This window comes from Arabidopsis thaliana, chromosome 4 (assembly GCF_000001735.4).
Source record: "Arabidopsis thaliana chromosome 4, partial sequence".
In the NCBI taxonomy this organism is placed as follows: domain Eukaryota; kingdom Viridiplantae; phylum Streptophyta; class Magnoliopsida; order Brassicales; family Brassicaceae; genus Arabidopsis; species Arabidopsis thaliana.
The window spans coordinates 10,123,740-10,141,786 of record NC_003075.7 but is presented as its reverse complement, the minus strand read 5'-3'; the positions used below and the strand labels follow the sequence as shown (position 1 = coordinate 10,141,786).

Here is an 18,047-nt window from a genome sequence, read left to right as displayed (position 1 = left end):
ACTTTCAAGAAACTTCGTCAAAAATTAAAAACACGAAGAGATTTGTAATAAATTAATTTGAATATTTCGAGGGAAGAATGAAGTGAGAATGAAGCAGGAGGAACTCTACCTCATAATGCGTGGACGAGGATACCCCGTGTATTATCAACCAAGCCAACACGTGAACTCAAGAAAATAACATAACTAAATGTAGTACGTACATAATACTAGATTTTGTTGACATACGGACCATGACGCCATCAACAGTGAAATATGGTCAGCAGTTTCGAAAAATACCTATCATTAGTTACTGCGATCAACTTTCGGAGTTATAAATGAGATAGACATACAAACGTTAAGAAAAAAAAGAAATACAAACAGTTCCAAACAAATATTACGTTTTTTTTTTTTTTTTTTTGACAGCCAAACAAATATTACGTTTAAATTCTACCACATATGTAGACATAGATATGGGAATTTGTTAAATAATTTTAATATTTAGGCTTCATATTTTTGGGCCTTGCTTTGATATAGTTCATTCATGTTCTTCTTTGTTACACAAATCAAATGTTTTTGTGTAAATACTAAATATTGACATCTGATTACAATCCCAAAAAGCGGGAAAAAGAAGTCAAGATTTGATGTAAGGGTGTTCACATTCAATGCACATGAAAATGCTGAGACTGATGTACCCATCACACCAGACTAAATACACTAACTGAATTTTTTAATTTAGTAGTATTAATATATTTGTAGATAAACCTAGGACCAAAGCCTAGAATCAATTATTTACCCCGACAATAGTTTAGCTAAATGTATGACAATATAATATTGGAATTATTCTATACAAATATTGCATGAAAATTTATGTCACAATAATTTTATATGAATGCTACTAAATATGATGCTAATCCAATTGTTTTTATAACGTCGTAATCTAATATAGTAATAATGTAATATGTTATATTTGATGAGAGTTGATCATGTATTTTAGACTATGTTCATTTTTCTCGAATGGTTGCAAGTATTGAATATATATTTACTATCGAAAGATTTTTAGTGTCAATTTATTATTGTTAGGAAAAATCTTGCAACTCTAAAACCGTAGTCCATAATCGAATTCGACTAGAAAACTGCAATAAAAGCGATTCAAATTAGGCAGAAACATGACGATTGCTAATCTAGTCGTCGAAAGTTTTTGAATGCTTGCTGCTAGCTAGATCCAATTGTTAGTACGTGTCCAAAATCTTAAATAAACAGGTATTTTAAACACGTTGAGGTGGTCATTTCTATGAATTAAATAATGAATTTGGTTATGCCAAGAAAAGTAATGTTATTTTAACCTGTCAATATTTAGACTTTGCTATCTACCTATGAGATAAAGATGAGTACAAAGTATTTTGATTGGTAAGATCGAAAACAAATTCGAGAGTGGTTAATAATAGAACTAAGGCAGGTAAGATACAAGCAAATCAAGAAATAAAAATATGTTGACCATCCTAGCCATTATCAACATTTGATCATGACCATTCTTTTACGTCAATGACCAACCCATTCACACTCGCACAATTCAAAGACCACTAAAAAAAGTAAAATTTTTATTTAATAAAGCTTATATATATATATATATATATATTAAGCACTGATTAATTTGAGAAATCCATTGAATCGTTTTATTTGTCGATTTACAACTTTTATTTATCACCGGATTCGTCAATAAATACTAAATACTTTTTCATGGTAGCAAGAAATAAGCTTGTTAAAAAAAAACTTGTTAAATATAACAACTTTCCTGTTTGCAATATTTGTTTCAGAAATGACGACTTTGAGATCTTCATCTATATATTAACAATACATCTATTTGTTTTTCTCTATGAAAAATTAATACATTTCGAAAACAATTGCAAATTTATTAAATTTGCAACGGGACGAATAAACCTTCATCTTTGTACAAAACTAACCGATGCGGACCTATCAGACCAAAATTTGATGTCAACACAATCATGTGATATATGCATGTTAGCAATTTAGCATTCTAATAGTGGTCCTGTAGGAGTTGTAATACTTTGCAGTCTCTTTTCATGATCATCTATTTATAATTATACCTTTGTTGAGTACAATGCATGAAAGAGATTAATCTCTTTTTGTACAAAAAAAAGAGAGATTAATCTTCTTTTCTTTCAATGCACATTTTCGTTCCAACATGAACAAGTAAGATATTTATAAATAGGTTAAACTTTTGATGAGAATATATAGTTTCTTTTAACTAAGTATAACATTGACTATCATTTTTCTCTAATTTAAGAACATTCTTAAAACATTTGAGAAAATATCATGATGGTAATAAAAATTTAAAGATATCACACGTATATTCATTAGAAAGGCGAAAGATATTTGAGAATTGATGGTTTGAAATATCCACCGACCTCAACAAAAAGAAAACTTTTCCAGACATGAAGGGGACCCTACTAACTAATAGTATAAAATATAATTAAATCATGAAACTGTGATCCATATTCTTTATTTAGTTAGGTTCTATTAGAAAAACATTACAAATATTAATCTTCAATAGTCTATCGCTTGAATTATACGCAATAGTAACCCCTACTCAAAATGACAATGTGAATACCATTATAAAACTTAAAATGAAGATCATGGATGGTTTTGTTTCTTCTCATAATGACAATGTATATTTCTAGAACTATATGACCTGTGTAACATAGAAAGAAAGAATATAGGAACTTGTTATTCGTATTTGATTATAAAAAAATGGTGATTTAGACTTTGTCGGAATGAACGTCAAATGCTTCTACAAAAATTACATTCAGATACTCTTTCTTGAAACAAAGAAGATATTTATAAGTAATCTTTGTCCTTAGTCAAACAGAGTCAGAGGGGCCGGATCCTTAATCTTTGTATATACATATAATTTGTATGCATATATTTATATGTATCTATATTATCCAATTTCCTCATATATATATACTAATTCCTTGTATCATTTCGTTGCTCATTCGATATAAAAAATTTCTCTTTTTTTGGTCCTTACGTTACATTTATATACTGTGTGTATATAATACTGCTACTGTATAGATTTAATGTTCAAAAGGCACGTTGTTGTAATGTTGAACTTGTTATATAGTTTTCAAACGCTTTATTTCCTGATTTCAATGAAATTAAAGAATTTTTTGAAGCCTAATTAGAAAATAACAGGTCCAATGAATGTGGTCGTTTTTTTCTCGTTGATCGATATAGTTGAATATATAAGTCGTGTTTCTTTCGTATCAACTAAGTGCTTACGGAAAGAAGTTTTGCCAATGCACGAAAAAAACAATAAATTATCTCTATTTTAAGTAAGAAAAACAAAGAATGTTCATGCTACAAGTGATTTATGACGAAAAAACATTCCATCTTACAACTCAAAACTCAAAAAGGTTTGGCTCAAAACCATTATCATTGACTTAGATCCTAAATTTCCAAATCGGGTATATATCTTGGGATTTTATGTGTGCCTTCACGCAAATAAATTGAGCTTTATACTTTGAGAGGGAATCTGCATTTTGGACAGATATTTGTTAAAATTAGTTTTAACGTTTCCCAAAATTAAAAATTTAAATTGATAAAATAATGGTTAAATAAACTAAAATGAAACAAAAGTACCTGTAATGATTATTTTTAAATATATATTGAATTAGTTTAATTCGAAAATATAGTTAATGACTGTATATAAATAATTAAACTATGATAGAAATTTGATATTTTCATTTATAAGCTTGTATATTATCTTAAAAAATCTAGACTATTCAAGTGACTATTATATTATTATTTTTATCTTCTACAACACTACATATATATGCAAATTATTTGAAAATATGTTAGCAATGACGATAATATCAATATATCACTTATAATAAAATTATTAGTTCTTATATAATACTTGTTAAAAAGTTAAATTTTTGTAGTAAGTGACAAAAGCAAGCAAAAACCTACAAATATCTGAGAGAAGGCCATGATGAGGTCCATCCATGTTGAACCCATTACGGCATAAGATTATTTGTTTTCGATGGATCATATATTTCAATTAAAGTCTCTATATGGGCCAAATTAGCTAACGGAAGATTAAAAAGTATGATATTAACTTAATTACATACTCTCAATTAGTATTTAGGTGTGTTGTTAGCAGCTTCACAGCCCGAAAAGTATTTATTTCTAAAACCCAAAATGATCTATTTCTAAAACAAACCAAAATCTTAATTCATTTAAACTTGTTTACTTTTTCTAAACCCAACAAAAAAAGGAAACGTCCAAACCCGGCCCGAACCAAGACTATCCATATTTATCAACTGCTTAACCCTCCCTCATATTGTGTTAATTATCCCCATAGCGCATCAAAGGATAGTGGATGGGTTCAATAGCCTTTATTTCTTATTTTTCACATTCTCATACGCCTCTAATGTTTTCAAACCTCATTTTGATGCGAAATGAGGCCAGCATATGCAGTAGTACATCTGTCCAGTAGTCAACTACGTCAAACTTAGAAGAGACATTAATTTGCTCTCTTGATTGCTTCAGGCTTCAGCTGTTGTACCTAAGCAAAATCTCTCGGTAGGCAACCCATATCATCATATGATGTTGCTGTTACATGGTCTAGTTGGTGACCCAGCTGAGGGTGTTTAATTAAATTGAAATCTATGTTTGTGTTTAATGTTTTGTCTAGTACGCTGCAATAAAGTTTAGTTTTGTGCTTTCTCCTACTGGAAAGTATGTTGTTGGTATGTTCTTCTTTTGGGTTTGGGCCCAATATTTTTTGGGGTTTCGACCCAATATTAGTCTACTGATATTTGGTCGCCGGCAATATACATTTCCTTGGAATTTTTACAAATTTTTACATTAGTATTGTTTGTAGGTTATAGTTTTTTTTTTCTTTTAAGTTATATATTTTCATCTTTTTTGGTTTATATTTATTTAGGTTTTAATCTTTTCTGGTTTTTCCGTACGGAGATATTTCGAATTCAGATATCGTTTGTGATTGAATTCAATATCAATATATAGTAATGCATCTGTTTGAATTGTAGACGACCAAATAAATAGTAGTTTTTGCGAATTGTGGAAAAAGAGAAGTTTGAGGAAACACAATTTAAATGGATACCAAGACACCTTAATTCATATGTGTATCTTTTCACTTAATTAGTTTCTACTATTGTTTTGAGTTGGAAATCAACAAAAGAATTTGTTCTATGTGGGTTTTTTACATTTACTTTTAACTGCTCTCTTTTTTTTCTTACTAAACGTCGGCAAAAAATGTCGTCGTTCTTTAAGTGTTTTGGCGGAAATAAGAAAAGTATTTTCTTTTGGGGGATTTCCTTTTGTGATTCTTGATACGAATCGTCACATATAATATATGCATATATTTAAAAACGTGAATCCACACACGCATACAATCACCCTTTTACATGTCAAGCCATGTGCCAAAAAAAAGCGATTGAAATGTTGAAGAAAAGTTAAATAATACTAGAGTATCCCTTGGATGACAATAAAGAGAAAGATGGTTCTAAGAAGTGACTAAATTAAAGAAATATATACACAACCCTATACACGAAAGGCCAACATATATCTGTATATATACAAAGGCGTAGATATTATGAAGTTACAGAGTAAGTGACATCGATCTCGTTCGGTACTGTGAAATAAAGCTGTATAATTTATAATCTTTTAACAACTGAACAACGATGTATGACTAGACTACACGTTGGATTTATCATTTTAGACTCGTCTCCGTTTTTTTATTTGTCATTGTAATAGGGTAAGTAATAATCATTGAATATGTGTCTAATTTGTTTAAATACAATTCTCTGATACATGCAAAACTAAAATTCTAGAATCGAAAATGCCTAAAAGCTCATGACATCAGACAAGTTGACAAAACAAAATACAACTAAAACCAACGATAAGCTGTCCCCTAATAATATAAAAATTTGAACTTTCAATATAAATTTCTAAAATATTACGTGTCTTATCCTTTAATGTCGCACCCAAATTTACATACTTTTTATAAAATATTTCGAAATTCTCATTTTCTTGTCGTTAACCAAAAAAGATGGAGTAAAAAGAGAAACATACACATAGATTTAAGGCCCTTTTTACGTATGCGCGTCATAAATGAAAAACACTTTGATTAGTATAAGAACATTTAAATTTTAACTACTATAAAGAAAAAAAAAGCACACGTAAAAGCTTTTAGCCATGCATGCACGATGTTTACTGGTTATCGAGAAAGCATTATCGTTGTTGGATAAGACATTAACTTTCCTCTCCTATATGATCATAAAGCTTGTTTTTCTTCTTCATAAATCTTGCCGCTTAATCCTTATCCATTATCCACCAAAAATTCAATTTTGTAGGCAGCTTTATGAAATAATGCTTTACACCATTTTGACTCGATTATAAGTATTATATATATCCACTATTCGAAATGGCCCACGATATCTGTATTTTAATATGACGTCAAATATCTTATTTTGTCTAATGAATCCAAACTAAGTACAGTATGTGAATCTTGGTAATATATGTATATAGAGTTCAGTTCAAATATAAAATACAAGTGTATGACGTCAAAAAGAATTTTTAGATACGTTATAGGCTCATTATTTAACTATATGTTCACTTTGGTGCAGCTTAGTATCTTTTATGCAGATATAATTTGAATTTTTGATCTGGTGAACTATATATTGTTAAGTAAAAAAAAAAACATGTCGGTCCAACCCAACCTAGACCTGTCAAGCATGTTTAATGATGGTTTGGCCTGATCCATTTGTTAAACAGTAGGTAAAATTTGCAATCTTTTTTTTTTTTTGTTTTTTTTTGATTTTGCAATCTTCTCCCTTATCTACACTGTTCTCTTTAAGAAACCCGCTATAACACTTCCCGAATCATTCATGCGGGAGAATTCAAAGGTACCTTAATATTACCACCTTCAAACCAATTCGCACATGGTCCAAGTTGGAAATGGTTAACCAATTTAGTTACCTATCACTATCAAATTCCCACAGTTGGGTGTGATGCATCATACATTTGCAAATGTCCAACATGGAAATCCGAATCAAGTAAACCCTATATATACTCTATTTTTCATGCGTTAAAAGGGTTAAACCCTTTCTTTGAAGAAACTTAACCTTTGTTCAAAAACATTGATATCGTTGAGTACTTGTGTTGCTTTAAAAAGCTTTCATGTCATTTTATTTGCATATTCGATATTGTAAATAAATTGCAGATTAAATGGCATATTCTTTCAATCCGAGCTAAAACAAAATCATTCTCTTTTTCTGTCTGCTGTTTCAAACTTGCTGGACAATTATATGATCTTTCTGATTTGGACATTAAAATATCCACAGATAACGTAAACTTGAAATATTCTGCAACCAAAAATATGTCCATTCAGTAAATAATTAACAAACTAGATCATATTCATGAAGAACTAAACCAGAATCATTAAATTTAAACATTAGAAATAAATTAAAACTTGTGTCATATACTCGATAATAAATCAAATTATCTTTAACTTTACACATATAGGCCTATATAAAACAATCTGTTCGGCCGTGTATGGTATATAGTTACGTCATTATCAAATTAATCTATATGGAACTGCCATAAGTCGACCGGTGGTCAATCCTAAGCCACGAAATCAAACTTTTAAACGACGAACTAAAAGTTTTCAGCCAACTATAAACAGGCCACTCTGAATAATTGACTGATTTTGACTCCTTTCCACATATTTAATTCCAACATCGAACGATTACATTTTTAATTGCAACAAGTTCAATAGCTTGAGACGGGTATATTTCTTATAAGTTGTATACATGTGTTCAAATAAAATGGCTCTTGGTGTCGTGAAAAAGAGAGAAGATTTAATATTATAGAATCGAAAAGAAGACACTAGGGTATTTTGGATTAGATCAATACAGCCAAAAGTTCCACTTTAAATTAATGTAATTTTCTGGCTAGCCAACCTTTCGAGAAAACGAATTGACTATCGTCTACGTGATCAAGTTTAACCCTTTATATTTTACCATTTAAAAATATAGTAAGTAGAAATTAATTGATTAACAAATCAATAGCCAACCAAGCGAAAGCACTTACTATTTCTTAAATAAGTTTTGTTGGGGTTTATTATGTCAGGTGATTAAAAAACAACCGATGGTTGAAATTGACCGACGGCTCCAAGTGTGTGACACTGCCCCGCCAACTTGTCTAATTCCCCTCGAAAGCATATTAGCAACATTATCCCAATTGACCATTTTATTTTACTTTTGTTATGCTAATGCTTTTAGTTATTTGTCAATTTATACATTATCATATTTGTCTTGTTTTATTTTACAAGTGCCTCAAAATTAAGCATGATCCTTTTGTCTAAAGGAAAGTAAGTATATCCCTTCTCTATCATCTTAATCCGAATAACAATATATTTGAGATTTTTTCTTGACAATTAATGGCAAATTATATTACGACTTATATATCTTTCACGAATACAATTTTGGATATCCCGTTCTTGATAACTTTCGAGGACTTGTATGAATTTCCGTCCAAAAGCCTCGGATTACAAAAAGAAAATAAATATGTGATATATGTTTATTTGTATGTATTATATTTCCCGGGAGATTTGAAAATATTAAACTTTAAAGGAGAAACGGAGGAGGCTTCCTCAGTGTACTATTGAATCCTTTGACACGTCAAGTCAAATCGGATCTCCAATTAGCTTTTGTCTAAAGAAATATAGTAAGGTTTGTTTGTCATATTAATTAGGCTAGGATACACTTGCGGTCAAGATTCATGCGAAAATGTAATCATTATTCTTCGAATTTGAATTAGCATTAAATTAATCATAATTAACACGTGATTAGTAAAATCAATGATTCAGATAAATTAGATAATAATATTAATAGTAGTAAAAGTTAATAAGAAAAATAAAGACCATTTTTGTGGGACTAATAACCCATTATAAAATTTCTTTTGTCATGAAGTTTTAGCTGAAAATTTGATATTTTACCTTTCATGATTATTCTACAAGACATGATTATCTATTAAAATTTCATTGTGTTAATATTAATTTTTATACCACGTCTTTTTCTCCATGATTATCGTAGAATAAACTTTTGGTGTATAGTACAAGTTTGTTTTAAGTCACGACTCACCTACTTAATTGAAACGAATATTTTAATATTTTCCGGTGCTTTATGAAACTTCTTCAATATTCTATACACGTCCACTTATGTGTATCCCAATCTCTTCTTAATTTAATAACATTGCTCACTTTTTTTACCAACCCAACAGTTAACACCACTTGTATAGTACATGTAATTAAACGAAACACACAAACAACGTATTTCCTTCCATACATGTGCATGCAAATTGTCTTGTCATAGAGTCTGCATTAATCTAGCTATATGATAAATAACTACATACAAATATTTTAAAACCTAATAATTTTCTTTAATAAGAAATCCTTCGTTGTGGTTTATAGAAAGCCGTCAGTGGATAAAAAAGGCATAAATGAGAAAAGCAATATAGGGAGGCAAAGCTAAACAATTTAAAAACACTTTTTTTAAAAAACATAAACTTCAACACTAAACCTTTTCACAACAAAAAACACGGAAAAAAAACAAACAAGCGAAGAAAAGTATTCTTCACCTTGGTTGGCTTATTGTGTATGTCTATAAATATTCCATTAAACACTTCTCTTAAAACCCAAAACCTTCACAATCTCTTTCCCTCCCTCTCTCTTCCTCAACATGACATCAAGAACATTCACAAGACATTCCAGTCTCATTCATGTTTTTCTCCTGCTTTCTCTCGTTTTCTCAGGTTATTTTCTTTTTCATTCTGAAATTTTAAAACCAAATTCTTAACACTTAAGTTATGCTTTACGTTGCCGCCTTAAAACCTCAACGTGTAAGATTTTAACATAGTGAAATAACGGATCGATAATAAGTCTAGAATTCATTTTTTCAATGTTTGTTTAATGGAATATTAAAGATTTTTGGCATTGTTTTCTAAAAGTTCGATTCTTTGTTTGGAAATATAGGGAATATACTACAAACAGTAACGTCTCTTGGCATCAATTACGGACAAGTTGGGAACAATTTGCCTTCACCGGATAAAGTCATTAACCTCTTGAGATCTTTAAGGATCACAAAAACAAGAATTTACGACACTAACCCTCAAATCCTTAGTGCCTTTGCAAATTCAAACATCGAGATCATCGTCACCATCGAAAATCAGGTTTTACCATTACTACAAGATCCTCAACAAGCTACCCAATGGGTAGATTCTCACATTAAACCCTATGTTCCGGCCACTAGGATTACCGGAATTATGGTCGGAAACGAGCTTTTCACCGACGACGACTCTAGTTTAATAGGGTAAGTACTAATCGTTGAATATTAGTCTAATTTGTTACATGATCACAGAATTAGTTTTTTTTCATTAACTGATTTCACATTTTCTTGACTACCACTTGGTCAAATGTAACGAACTCCTTCGAAAAAAATATTATATTTATTAAACTCCACTTTGAATTTCAATAAGAAATGAGTGTAATAGTTTTTGTCCAATAATTGCTAATTTTGACTATATTCTCTCCTCTTTTTGGTAATAGATACATGATGCCGGCGATAATCAACATCCACAAAGCCTTGGTCCAATTAGGTTTAGATAGATACATTCAAGTCTCGTCTCCAAGCTCTCTTGCCGTCCTCGGTGAATCTTATCCTCCATCTGCCGGAAGTTTCAAGCCGGAGGTTTCCTCCGTGATGCAACAACTTCTAGATTTCTTGGAAGCCACGAAATCTCCTTTTTGGATAAATGCTTACCCTTACTTTGCCTACAAAGATAACCCACAAGAAATCCCAGTCGATTACGTTCTATTCAACCGTAACATCGGCATGACCGATCCCAACACAAGACTACACTACGACAACATGATGTATGCTCAAGTTGACGCAGTTGCTTTCGCGGCTGCGAAACTAGGGTACCGTAACATAGAAGTTAGGGTTGCGGAAACAGGGTGGCCTTCAAAAGGAGATGTCGGAGAGATTGGAGCGTCTCCTGTGAATGCTGCCACGTATAACCGGAATCTTATGATGAGGCAATTCGCCGGAGAAGGAACTCCAGCGAGACGGAATGCAAGACTCGATGTTTATATATTTGCGTTGTTCAATGAAGATATGAAACCAGGTCCTACTTCGGAGAAAAACTACGGTATATTCCAACCAGATGGATCATTAGCTTACAATTTGGGATTCTCTACAATGTCGACAACGACGGCAAATTCAGAATCTGTCACTTATTCATCCTCTGCCACTAAGGTACGATTAGTATTATGTGGTGAATTTTGTTAGAATTTGGAATTATTGGGGCCACGACGAGAATAAGTTTGTGAAAGGACTAGATGTGCAAAATGAATTAATTCTCTGTTTTCTTCTTCTTTCAGGCAAAGAGGAGCTTGGAGTATTGGACAATTTTGATATTGGCGATGGTTCAAGTTGTAATGTTGAGACTATTTTAGAGGAAAAGTTATTGACAATATAATAACGCGATTGTTTAGGATATTTATGTAAACAATTTAATTATAAGCTTGATAAATATAATTTATATTCAATTCAACATTCAAATGAAGTCGGTCAATAGTGAAAATTCTAAATTTATTGTTGTCGTTAACAAGTAATTGACATATATAATAAAGAAACAAAGTTTACTTTTTAAGAAAAACTTGTCGTATATGAAAAGGTTTGAGTAAGTAGTAACTTTGACCAAAAGGCATATAATCGATAACCAGTAGCGGTTTAGAATCAACCATATATTTTTTTCCCTCTAATTCAAGAAATATGGCATAGCTTAATTCATTTGTATATGTTGTTGGATATTTTAAATACAATCCCTAGCTAGTTATATAATATAGATATTAGAATGCAAACATATGCATTGGAGTGGACGGTACGAAGAATTGGAACTGAAGCTAAGAAAAAAAAGCCATGAAACAAGAGCTTATGCTCACGATGCAAATTCACATGCTCATTTCCAATTATATCGGCTCAATATACTCCCTTGTTCTTGCCACAAACGATGCGTTTTGACCTTGAAAACATAGACACATATGCTTTTTTCTCTCCATATATTATTTTACCGATCAGTCAAGTTTAGTTTTATAGAATAAAATAATTCAGCTGCACGTAAGGAAAAATAAGTACTTTCTGAAAAATCAAAGGACACGAACAATCAAACATTAGTATGCAAATTATTTTCATACACTTGACCGTCAAAAATGCACTGATCAATGCACCGGTCATTCCGAACAAAAAAGAAAAAAAAATCTTTAAAAGATGAAAAATACAAAAGTGCGACGAGAGGAACAAAATCGTTTCACGTACGACGTATCGGCAACGATATCTAGGGTTGTGTAGAAAGATCGCAAAAGAGAGTAGTAGCGGAATTAGGGTTCTGGTTATGGCATGGAGATGAACCGGAAGGAGGTACGAATCCTTTGGGAAGCATAACCGAGAAAGTATCCTGTCGAACCGGACGGTTTAAACCGTTATTCTTCTTGGCCATCATCTTGAAGTAGCCAGCACGATGATGAAGACCACGGCGATGACGAAGAGTATGTCGATAGTAGTAGTAGTATTGGTGATTGTAACGACGACGACGGTGGTTGTCTCGTTGCAACCGCTGGTTCAAGATAAACGGTGTCGTTTTCTTGATGTAGACGAGTTGGTGCGGTGATTCGTAACCGTTGAGATAAGCTTCCGTTTTTTGTGTTGATGATACTCTTGTTTCTTGATTCGAAGATGATGATGATGGTGAGATGAGGAAGACGAGAGTGAGAATAAGAGAGACGATGAAGCTTTTTAGAAGACTCTGTTTCATCAAAACCAAATCTTCCATTGGGATTGAAAGAGAGTATAGGGTTTTGGCTGAGAGTAAGAGAGAGCGTAAAGATGAAACAAAAGCTCAGAACGAGGAGGGAATTAGAATTATATAATTCCTAATTAGTGATAAGTAATATCATTAATGAAATTATGAATTTGTTTTTTAAATTTTCGTCAATGTTGTGTTAAATATGAATATAGTTTTATATTGTAGTCGAAAGAAAGTGATTAAACATACAAAGGCACATGTTAATTATTTTTGAATGCAAACAATATAAAAAACTCATCACTACTTCATTAGAAAGGAGGAGGAGGAACATCGATGGTGGTTCCAGCCATAATCTGACCCTTACCAATTAGACGCCAATGCCTATCGACACGTCGGCTTAAAGCAACCTTCTCTCCTATGGTGGTACACACCGGAGACGTCAGTTGGAGTTTCACCATATCTTTCTTGACTCCAATAACCTTAGCTCCCGTAGACATAGACCCGATGTTCACCATCAATATCTCTTCTTTGGTTAGCTTTGACACTTTCATTTGCTTCTCTTTTTCCTTTGTCCTCACTCCAATGAGACGAGTCAGAAGCTGGTAACTTACTTCAAGCTCAACAAAGACGTCAGGGAGAGTACCCATTTCACCAAGGACTTGACCAACCAACCTATCAGCACGCGTAAGCGTAGGGTCCATGGTTGTTCCAACTCCGATTAGACCTCCCGGTACAGCAAACTGAAGCTCGTTCTGTTCCGCGTATAGTGAAGTTATACGCGAGTAAATTGGAGTGCATTTTGAGTTTCCATGCTCATCTTTGCCAGTGATACCAGGTCTAATTTCAATCAGTTGGTTCACTTTCAAAACACCCAAACAAAGAGAGACACATATTAATACTAAATTGTTTCACAGTCAGGTAAGAACAGAGGAGAAACAGAGAGATAAAAACATACCTGGAGGATACTTCCACCAGCAACACCACCTTTCATTTCATGACCCGCCGAGCCAGGTTTATTGACATCGAAAGAACGAATCACAATCATCTTTGGTGGTGACACAAAGTCTCTCACAGGGATTGGAATCTTCTTGACAATGTATTCACTCACAACATCAATGTTGTATTTCAGTTGTGCTGAGACAGGAACTATAGGTGCATCCTCAGCATTCGTGTTCTGCAACATTATATATGTGACAGAAAATATGAGAACCAAACTGATGAAGTCATGAAAGATTTAACAACAGAGAGATAAGAAAATTGATCAAACCGTTATAAATTTCTGAATAGCCTCGTGCTGTTCAGTGGCGGCTTTCTCATTAATGAGATCAATCTTGTTCTGAAGGATTATGATATGCTTAAGGCGCATCATATCAACAGAAGCAAGATGTTCAGCGGTTTGTGGTTGTGGACAACTCTCGTTAGCAGCAATTAGAAGTAAAGCACCATCCACGATTGCTGCTCCATTGAGCATTGTCGCCATAAGAATATCATGTCCCTGATGAATAAAAAACAACTCAGTTACATATAGCCAATGGTTCTAGTTTTGAGAGACAAAGTGTAAATTAAACTCATTAATACCGGACAATCGACACATGAGACATGTCTCCGTAGTGTCATCTTGCAATTCTCAAATCCGGGGACATCACAAGTTGGGTTGTCTTCTTTTCCACTCCCATATGACCTAAAATTAACAGATTAGCTGCTGCTACACATAATAACACTTAGCCTTATTATATCAAAAAGAAGATTATGACTCACTTGTAGCACATTGGTCTAGGGCACTTGTCATCCTCACACTTGTAAATCTTTGCATTTGCATAACCAAGCTTAATGGTAATGTTACGCTCTAATTCATTCTTAAAACGCACAGTCTGAACACCAGAGATAGCTTTCACTATAGTCGATTTACCGTGAGCGACATGACCAATGGTTCCTGAGATATATTTAGCACAGTATTGGTTTCTTTGACATCAAGTTATACTATAGACCTAGAGGAGCTGGCAAAAGCAGAGTGTAATTTACCGATATTTATGGTTGCTTGGCGAGAAATGACTTCAGGAAACAGAGGATGTAACTTTGTTACATCAAGCTTAGTTAGATCTTGCTCCGCCAAACCCTTGTTACGCGAAATTAACACAGATTGAACCATCTTTAATCCTGCTAAAACAACGAGATCAATGAAAATTCTGAAATCGATATTAGGGTTTATATACAAAACGATTTCATGCATACCTTGGTTTCTGTTCACAAAACACCACAATAATTTCGATACTCAGTCGATTCCGACAAACCTGAGTACTATAAAGTCTCGATTTTGTTTAATCAGTCTCTTACACTTTGTTGTCCGAAAAATGTTGAGCTCGCTCGATGACAGTTAAAGATTTGTAAGATTGGGGAAGAAGTTTACACGTGGAAGGTAAAAAATGTAGGGTTTTGTAAACCTTTTTTTCATTGCCTTATGATTAACTAGGCCCATTCTTATTATTAGTAAAACCATTAGCACCCAATACGGCCCAATATTGAAAACCTGTAAATTTAAACTCGAATTTGTAATCGGAGTTGAGTTTTTTTTGTAGAGGAGCCAAATAAGAGAACATCTTTTGTAGAATTTTTCATTTTACTCTTTGCTAAACAATTTTTTTAAAAAAAATATGTTTTACATATATTAACGAAGAGATGTACACCGAATTAAGAGTTCTTTGTTTGTCTATTAAGTTTAACGTAAAAATAAACAATAAAAGATCAGCATTTTTATAAACAAACCAAAGTAGAGTTTCTAACGAAACCACAATGAGTAGAGTTTGCAACACAATAAATAGAAATTAATACTAAAAATCTTAAACCACACAAATAAAAGATAGATAACGAAAACAATCACAGAGAAATAACTTAAAGAGTCAAGTGGTAGAACATTAGGCTAAGCGCGAACCTCAACCCAAACTCCGTCAGTGTAAGAAACGATTTGGTTGTTAGCACCCCAAGTGCGGTTTTTCACTCTCTCGCGATCAGTTTTAGTGCCGATAATGTCTAGAGTTTGTGGAAATATCTGAAGTCGATGTTTGATCTGATCAAAAGATTGGCCGTGGAAAGGATTCCATTCGATGGTATCATTCTCTTGAGTATTTGAGACATTCCAATTTTGGGTTCGGAAGGTGAAGTCAAGAGTATGGCCCCATAAAATAATTGATATTTTGTCCACAGATGGGGAGAGGGAATCTATAGTCGAACCACAAATTGGATGGTTGAAGGTAGGGATACGAGTCACTGACCAGTTCTGATCCCAGTCTCCGTTACTCTTGGCTACATAATATATTTGTCGACTAGGAGCATGCATATGCGCTATCACCATATGATTATTTTCGTGAAAGCTATCGGCTAGGAGACAAGCATAAGTGTTGTCTTGACGGGGATCTCCGGTGAGCACACCGTAACGGATCACACATGGGTTATCAGTGGTGAGAAGGGGTAGTTGGTACCGTTGTGAAGTGAACGGGTTGTATAAGAAAGCTTGGTGGTCTTGACGTCGGTGTATGGCACTGGAGTTGGACATAACAACCCAACCCAATGTTGATCCTAAGAATTTGGCCCCTTCAAGATATGGGTCTTTCCCATGATGTAGCTCCTCTCTCACAGGGTCATAGAAATGGGCAACTCGGGATCCCCTTTCACGGTACAACAACCACGGCCTTTCCTCTACGAAACCTCCTTCACGGAAAGAAAGAAATGTGTTCCTCCAATGAGTGTTGACACCTCTTAGTGCCCCACCTTCGGTAAAGTTAGGGTTAAGCAAATTTGTAGAACTTCTGAGGAGATCTTGAGGCAAACTTCCCCATGAATCCCTGCGAGAGAAACAAATTTGAGAGAAGTGAGATGAGAGCATAAACTATAAGAATTAACAAATAAGAACTGGAAGATTATTTTTTTTTTAAAGATGTTCTCAAAAATCCCTCCAAAAAATGAGATGAAACCAAGAAAAATAATTTTGAGAGAAATGAAATCTGATAGCAGAAGGCAGAAGCTATATATATGAGTTACGAAAAAATGGAAGAAGTTTTGTTGCTAGCTACATTTTCAAAAACAAAAATCATTGCAAGAAATGAGTTAATCTGTTTATGGAATGATAGCAAGAATATATTAAATTGTGAGTGGGAAGTTTGTTTAGATACATTTTGAAGAGATCGAGCAGTCTTTAAGTATTTCTTGTTTGAAGAGAGAAATTTCGTTTGAGAAATATAATAATGTGTGGCGTTGGAAGATCGAATGAAGAGAATACAAGTTTTATAGAAAAACTGAACCATAGCTTTAAGTTAAAAGTCAGGCTAGTATACTAAAACGAATATTTTCGTCAGAAATACATTAACACACACAATCCACTAAAATTAACAACAAAATAGATAACAAAATATGATTATGATTTCGTGCTTTCAATCTCATTAGTCATTATCACCATGGTGACGCGCTCTCCAGCCACCATATTTCCAAGCAATCTTATATTAAGTACTTAAGCTTTTTTAAGACTTGATCATAGCCGTCAATTTTTAAGTTTGTTACACTTTCTCTTCTTTTTCCGCGTACCCTAAGTCCATGTTATGAAGTTACCAAAGATGATAATAATGTTTTGCAGACGTAAGGACACAAAAGTAAAGGTTGAATTGGGAAATTTGGAATAACACCGTCACAAGTTAAGTTTCGTTTGACACTCACATTTAAATCTGCTTTACTCTATCTAATCTACAAAACGTTTCGTATGAATTCTTCTGATAGCCTAGTCAAACATATCTCTTGTACATACAAGTATACAACAAACCCTTGATAGATTGATTGATGGGAAATGTCGCAATCTCCAACAAAACAAACAAAAGATTGTTGATGATGCCAGTTAAATAACAGAGTACAATCTCTTAAATGTAAATCATCAACTTACAAAATAGGCTGTATAATGATATTACAATGCAACACATCTAAACTTACGTTTACCAATTTAACTATCTTCTTCTTGAAGAATTCCGCTTGAAGAATTCGACTTGAGAGAGGGATATTTGAGTATATAGTTTTATACTTGTAAATATTCTTTTTACTTCAACTTGATAGAGTATAATACTGGGTGTAACAATACATTTACAGCTAATGAGAAATGATTTGAACCTTGTAACAAT

The 18,047-nt window shown here is 33.0% G+C and overlaps 4 protein-coding genes and 1 long non-coding RNA gene across 8 annotated transcripts; 1 reads left to right on the top strand and 4 right to left on the bottom strand.

Annotated features, from left to right (window-relative positions):
• Positions 1-9,594: 9,594 nt before the first annotated feature.
• Positions 9,595-11,737, top strand: AT4G18340 (Glycosyl hydrolase superfamily protein). Of its 2 annotated transcripts, NM_117944.5 has the most exons (4): positions 9,595-9,840; positions 10,061-10,397; positions 10,634-11,342; positions 11,468-11,737. In NM_117944.5, exons 1-4 carry the CDS (start codon positions 9,768-9,770, stop codon positions 11,540-11,542), a joined length of 1,194 nt encoding a protein of 397 aa, NP_193568.2. In that variant the 5' UTR covers positions 9,595-9,767; the 3' UTR covers positions 11,543-11,737. The 2 variants fall into 2 exon arrangements, with proteins under 2 accessions (NP_193568.2, NP_001327987.1); NM_001341275.1 differs by having other exon boundaries at positions 9,607-9,840; positions 10,634-11,737.
• A 506-nt stretch (positions 11,738-12,243) lies between these two features.
• Positions 12,244-13,035, bottom strand: AT4G18335 (uncharacterized protein). The gene has a single exon (NM_148352.2). The coding sequence runs from the start codon at positions 12,916-12,918 to the stop codon at positions 12,424-12,426; it is 495 nt and encodes a 164-aa protein (NP_680718.1). The 5' UTR covers positions 12,919-13,035; the 3' UTR covers positions 12,244-12,423.
• Positions 13,036-13,052: 17 nt separating this feature from the next.
• On the bottom strand, positions 13,053-15,254 carry AT4G18330 (Translation elongation factor EF1A/initiation factor IF2gamma family protein). Of its 2 annotated transcripts, none has more exons than NM_001341274.1 (7): positions 15,124-15,254; positions 14,914-15,048; positions 14,650-14,824; positions 14,470-14,572; positions 14,159-14,386; positions 13,847-14,065; positions 13,053-13,750 (listed from the first exon to the last, which is right to left on the bottom strand). In NM_001341274.1, the coding sequence occupies exons 2-7, from the start codon at positions 15,038-15,040 to the stop codon at positions 13,748-13,750; spliced, it is 855 nt and encodes a 284-aa protein (NP_001319983.1). In that variant the 5' UTR covers positions 15,041-15,048; positions 15,124-15,254; the 3' UTR covers positions 13,053-13,747. The 2 variants fall into 2 exon arrangements, with proteins under 2 accessions (NP_001319983.1, NP_974567.1); NM_202838.1 differs by having other exon boundaries at positions 13,053-13,763; positions 14,914-15,051; positions 15,124-15,208.
• A 554-nt stretch (positions 15,255-15,808) lies between these two features.
• Positions 15,809-17,266, bottom strand: AT4G18320 (uncharacterized protein; the record flags this gene model as incomplete). Of its 2 annotated transcripts, NM_117942.2 has the most annotated exons (2): positions 17,058-17,141; positions 15,809-16,730 (listed from the first exon to the last, which is right to left on the bottom strand). In NM_117942.2, coding segments are annotated over exons 1-2 (924 nt in total). In that variant the 5' UTR covers positions 17,060-17,141. The 2 variants fall into 2 exon arrangements, with proteins under 2 accessions (NP_193566.2, NP_001154251.1); NM_001160779.1 differs by having other exon boundaries at positions 15,809-17,266.
• A 458-nt stretch (positions 17,267-17,724) lies between these two features.
• On the bottom strand, positions 17,725-17,982 carry AT4G06765. The gene has a single exon (NR_142030.1). It is a non-coding gene; the product is annotated as an other RNA (long non-coding RNA).
• Between the last annotated feature and the right edge of the window lie 65 nt (positions 17,983-18,047).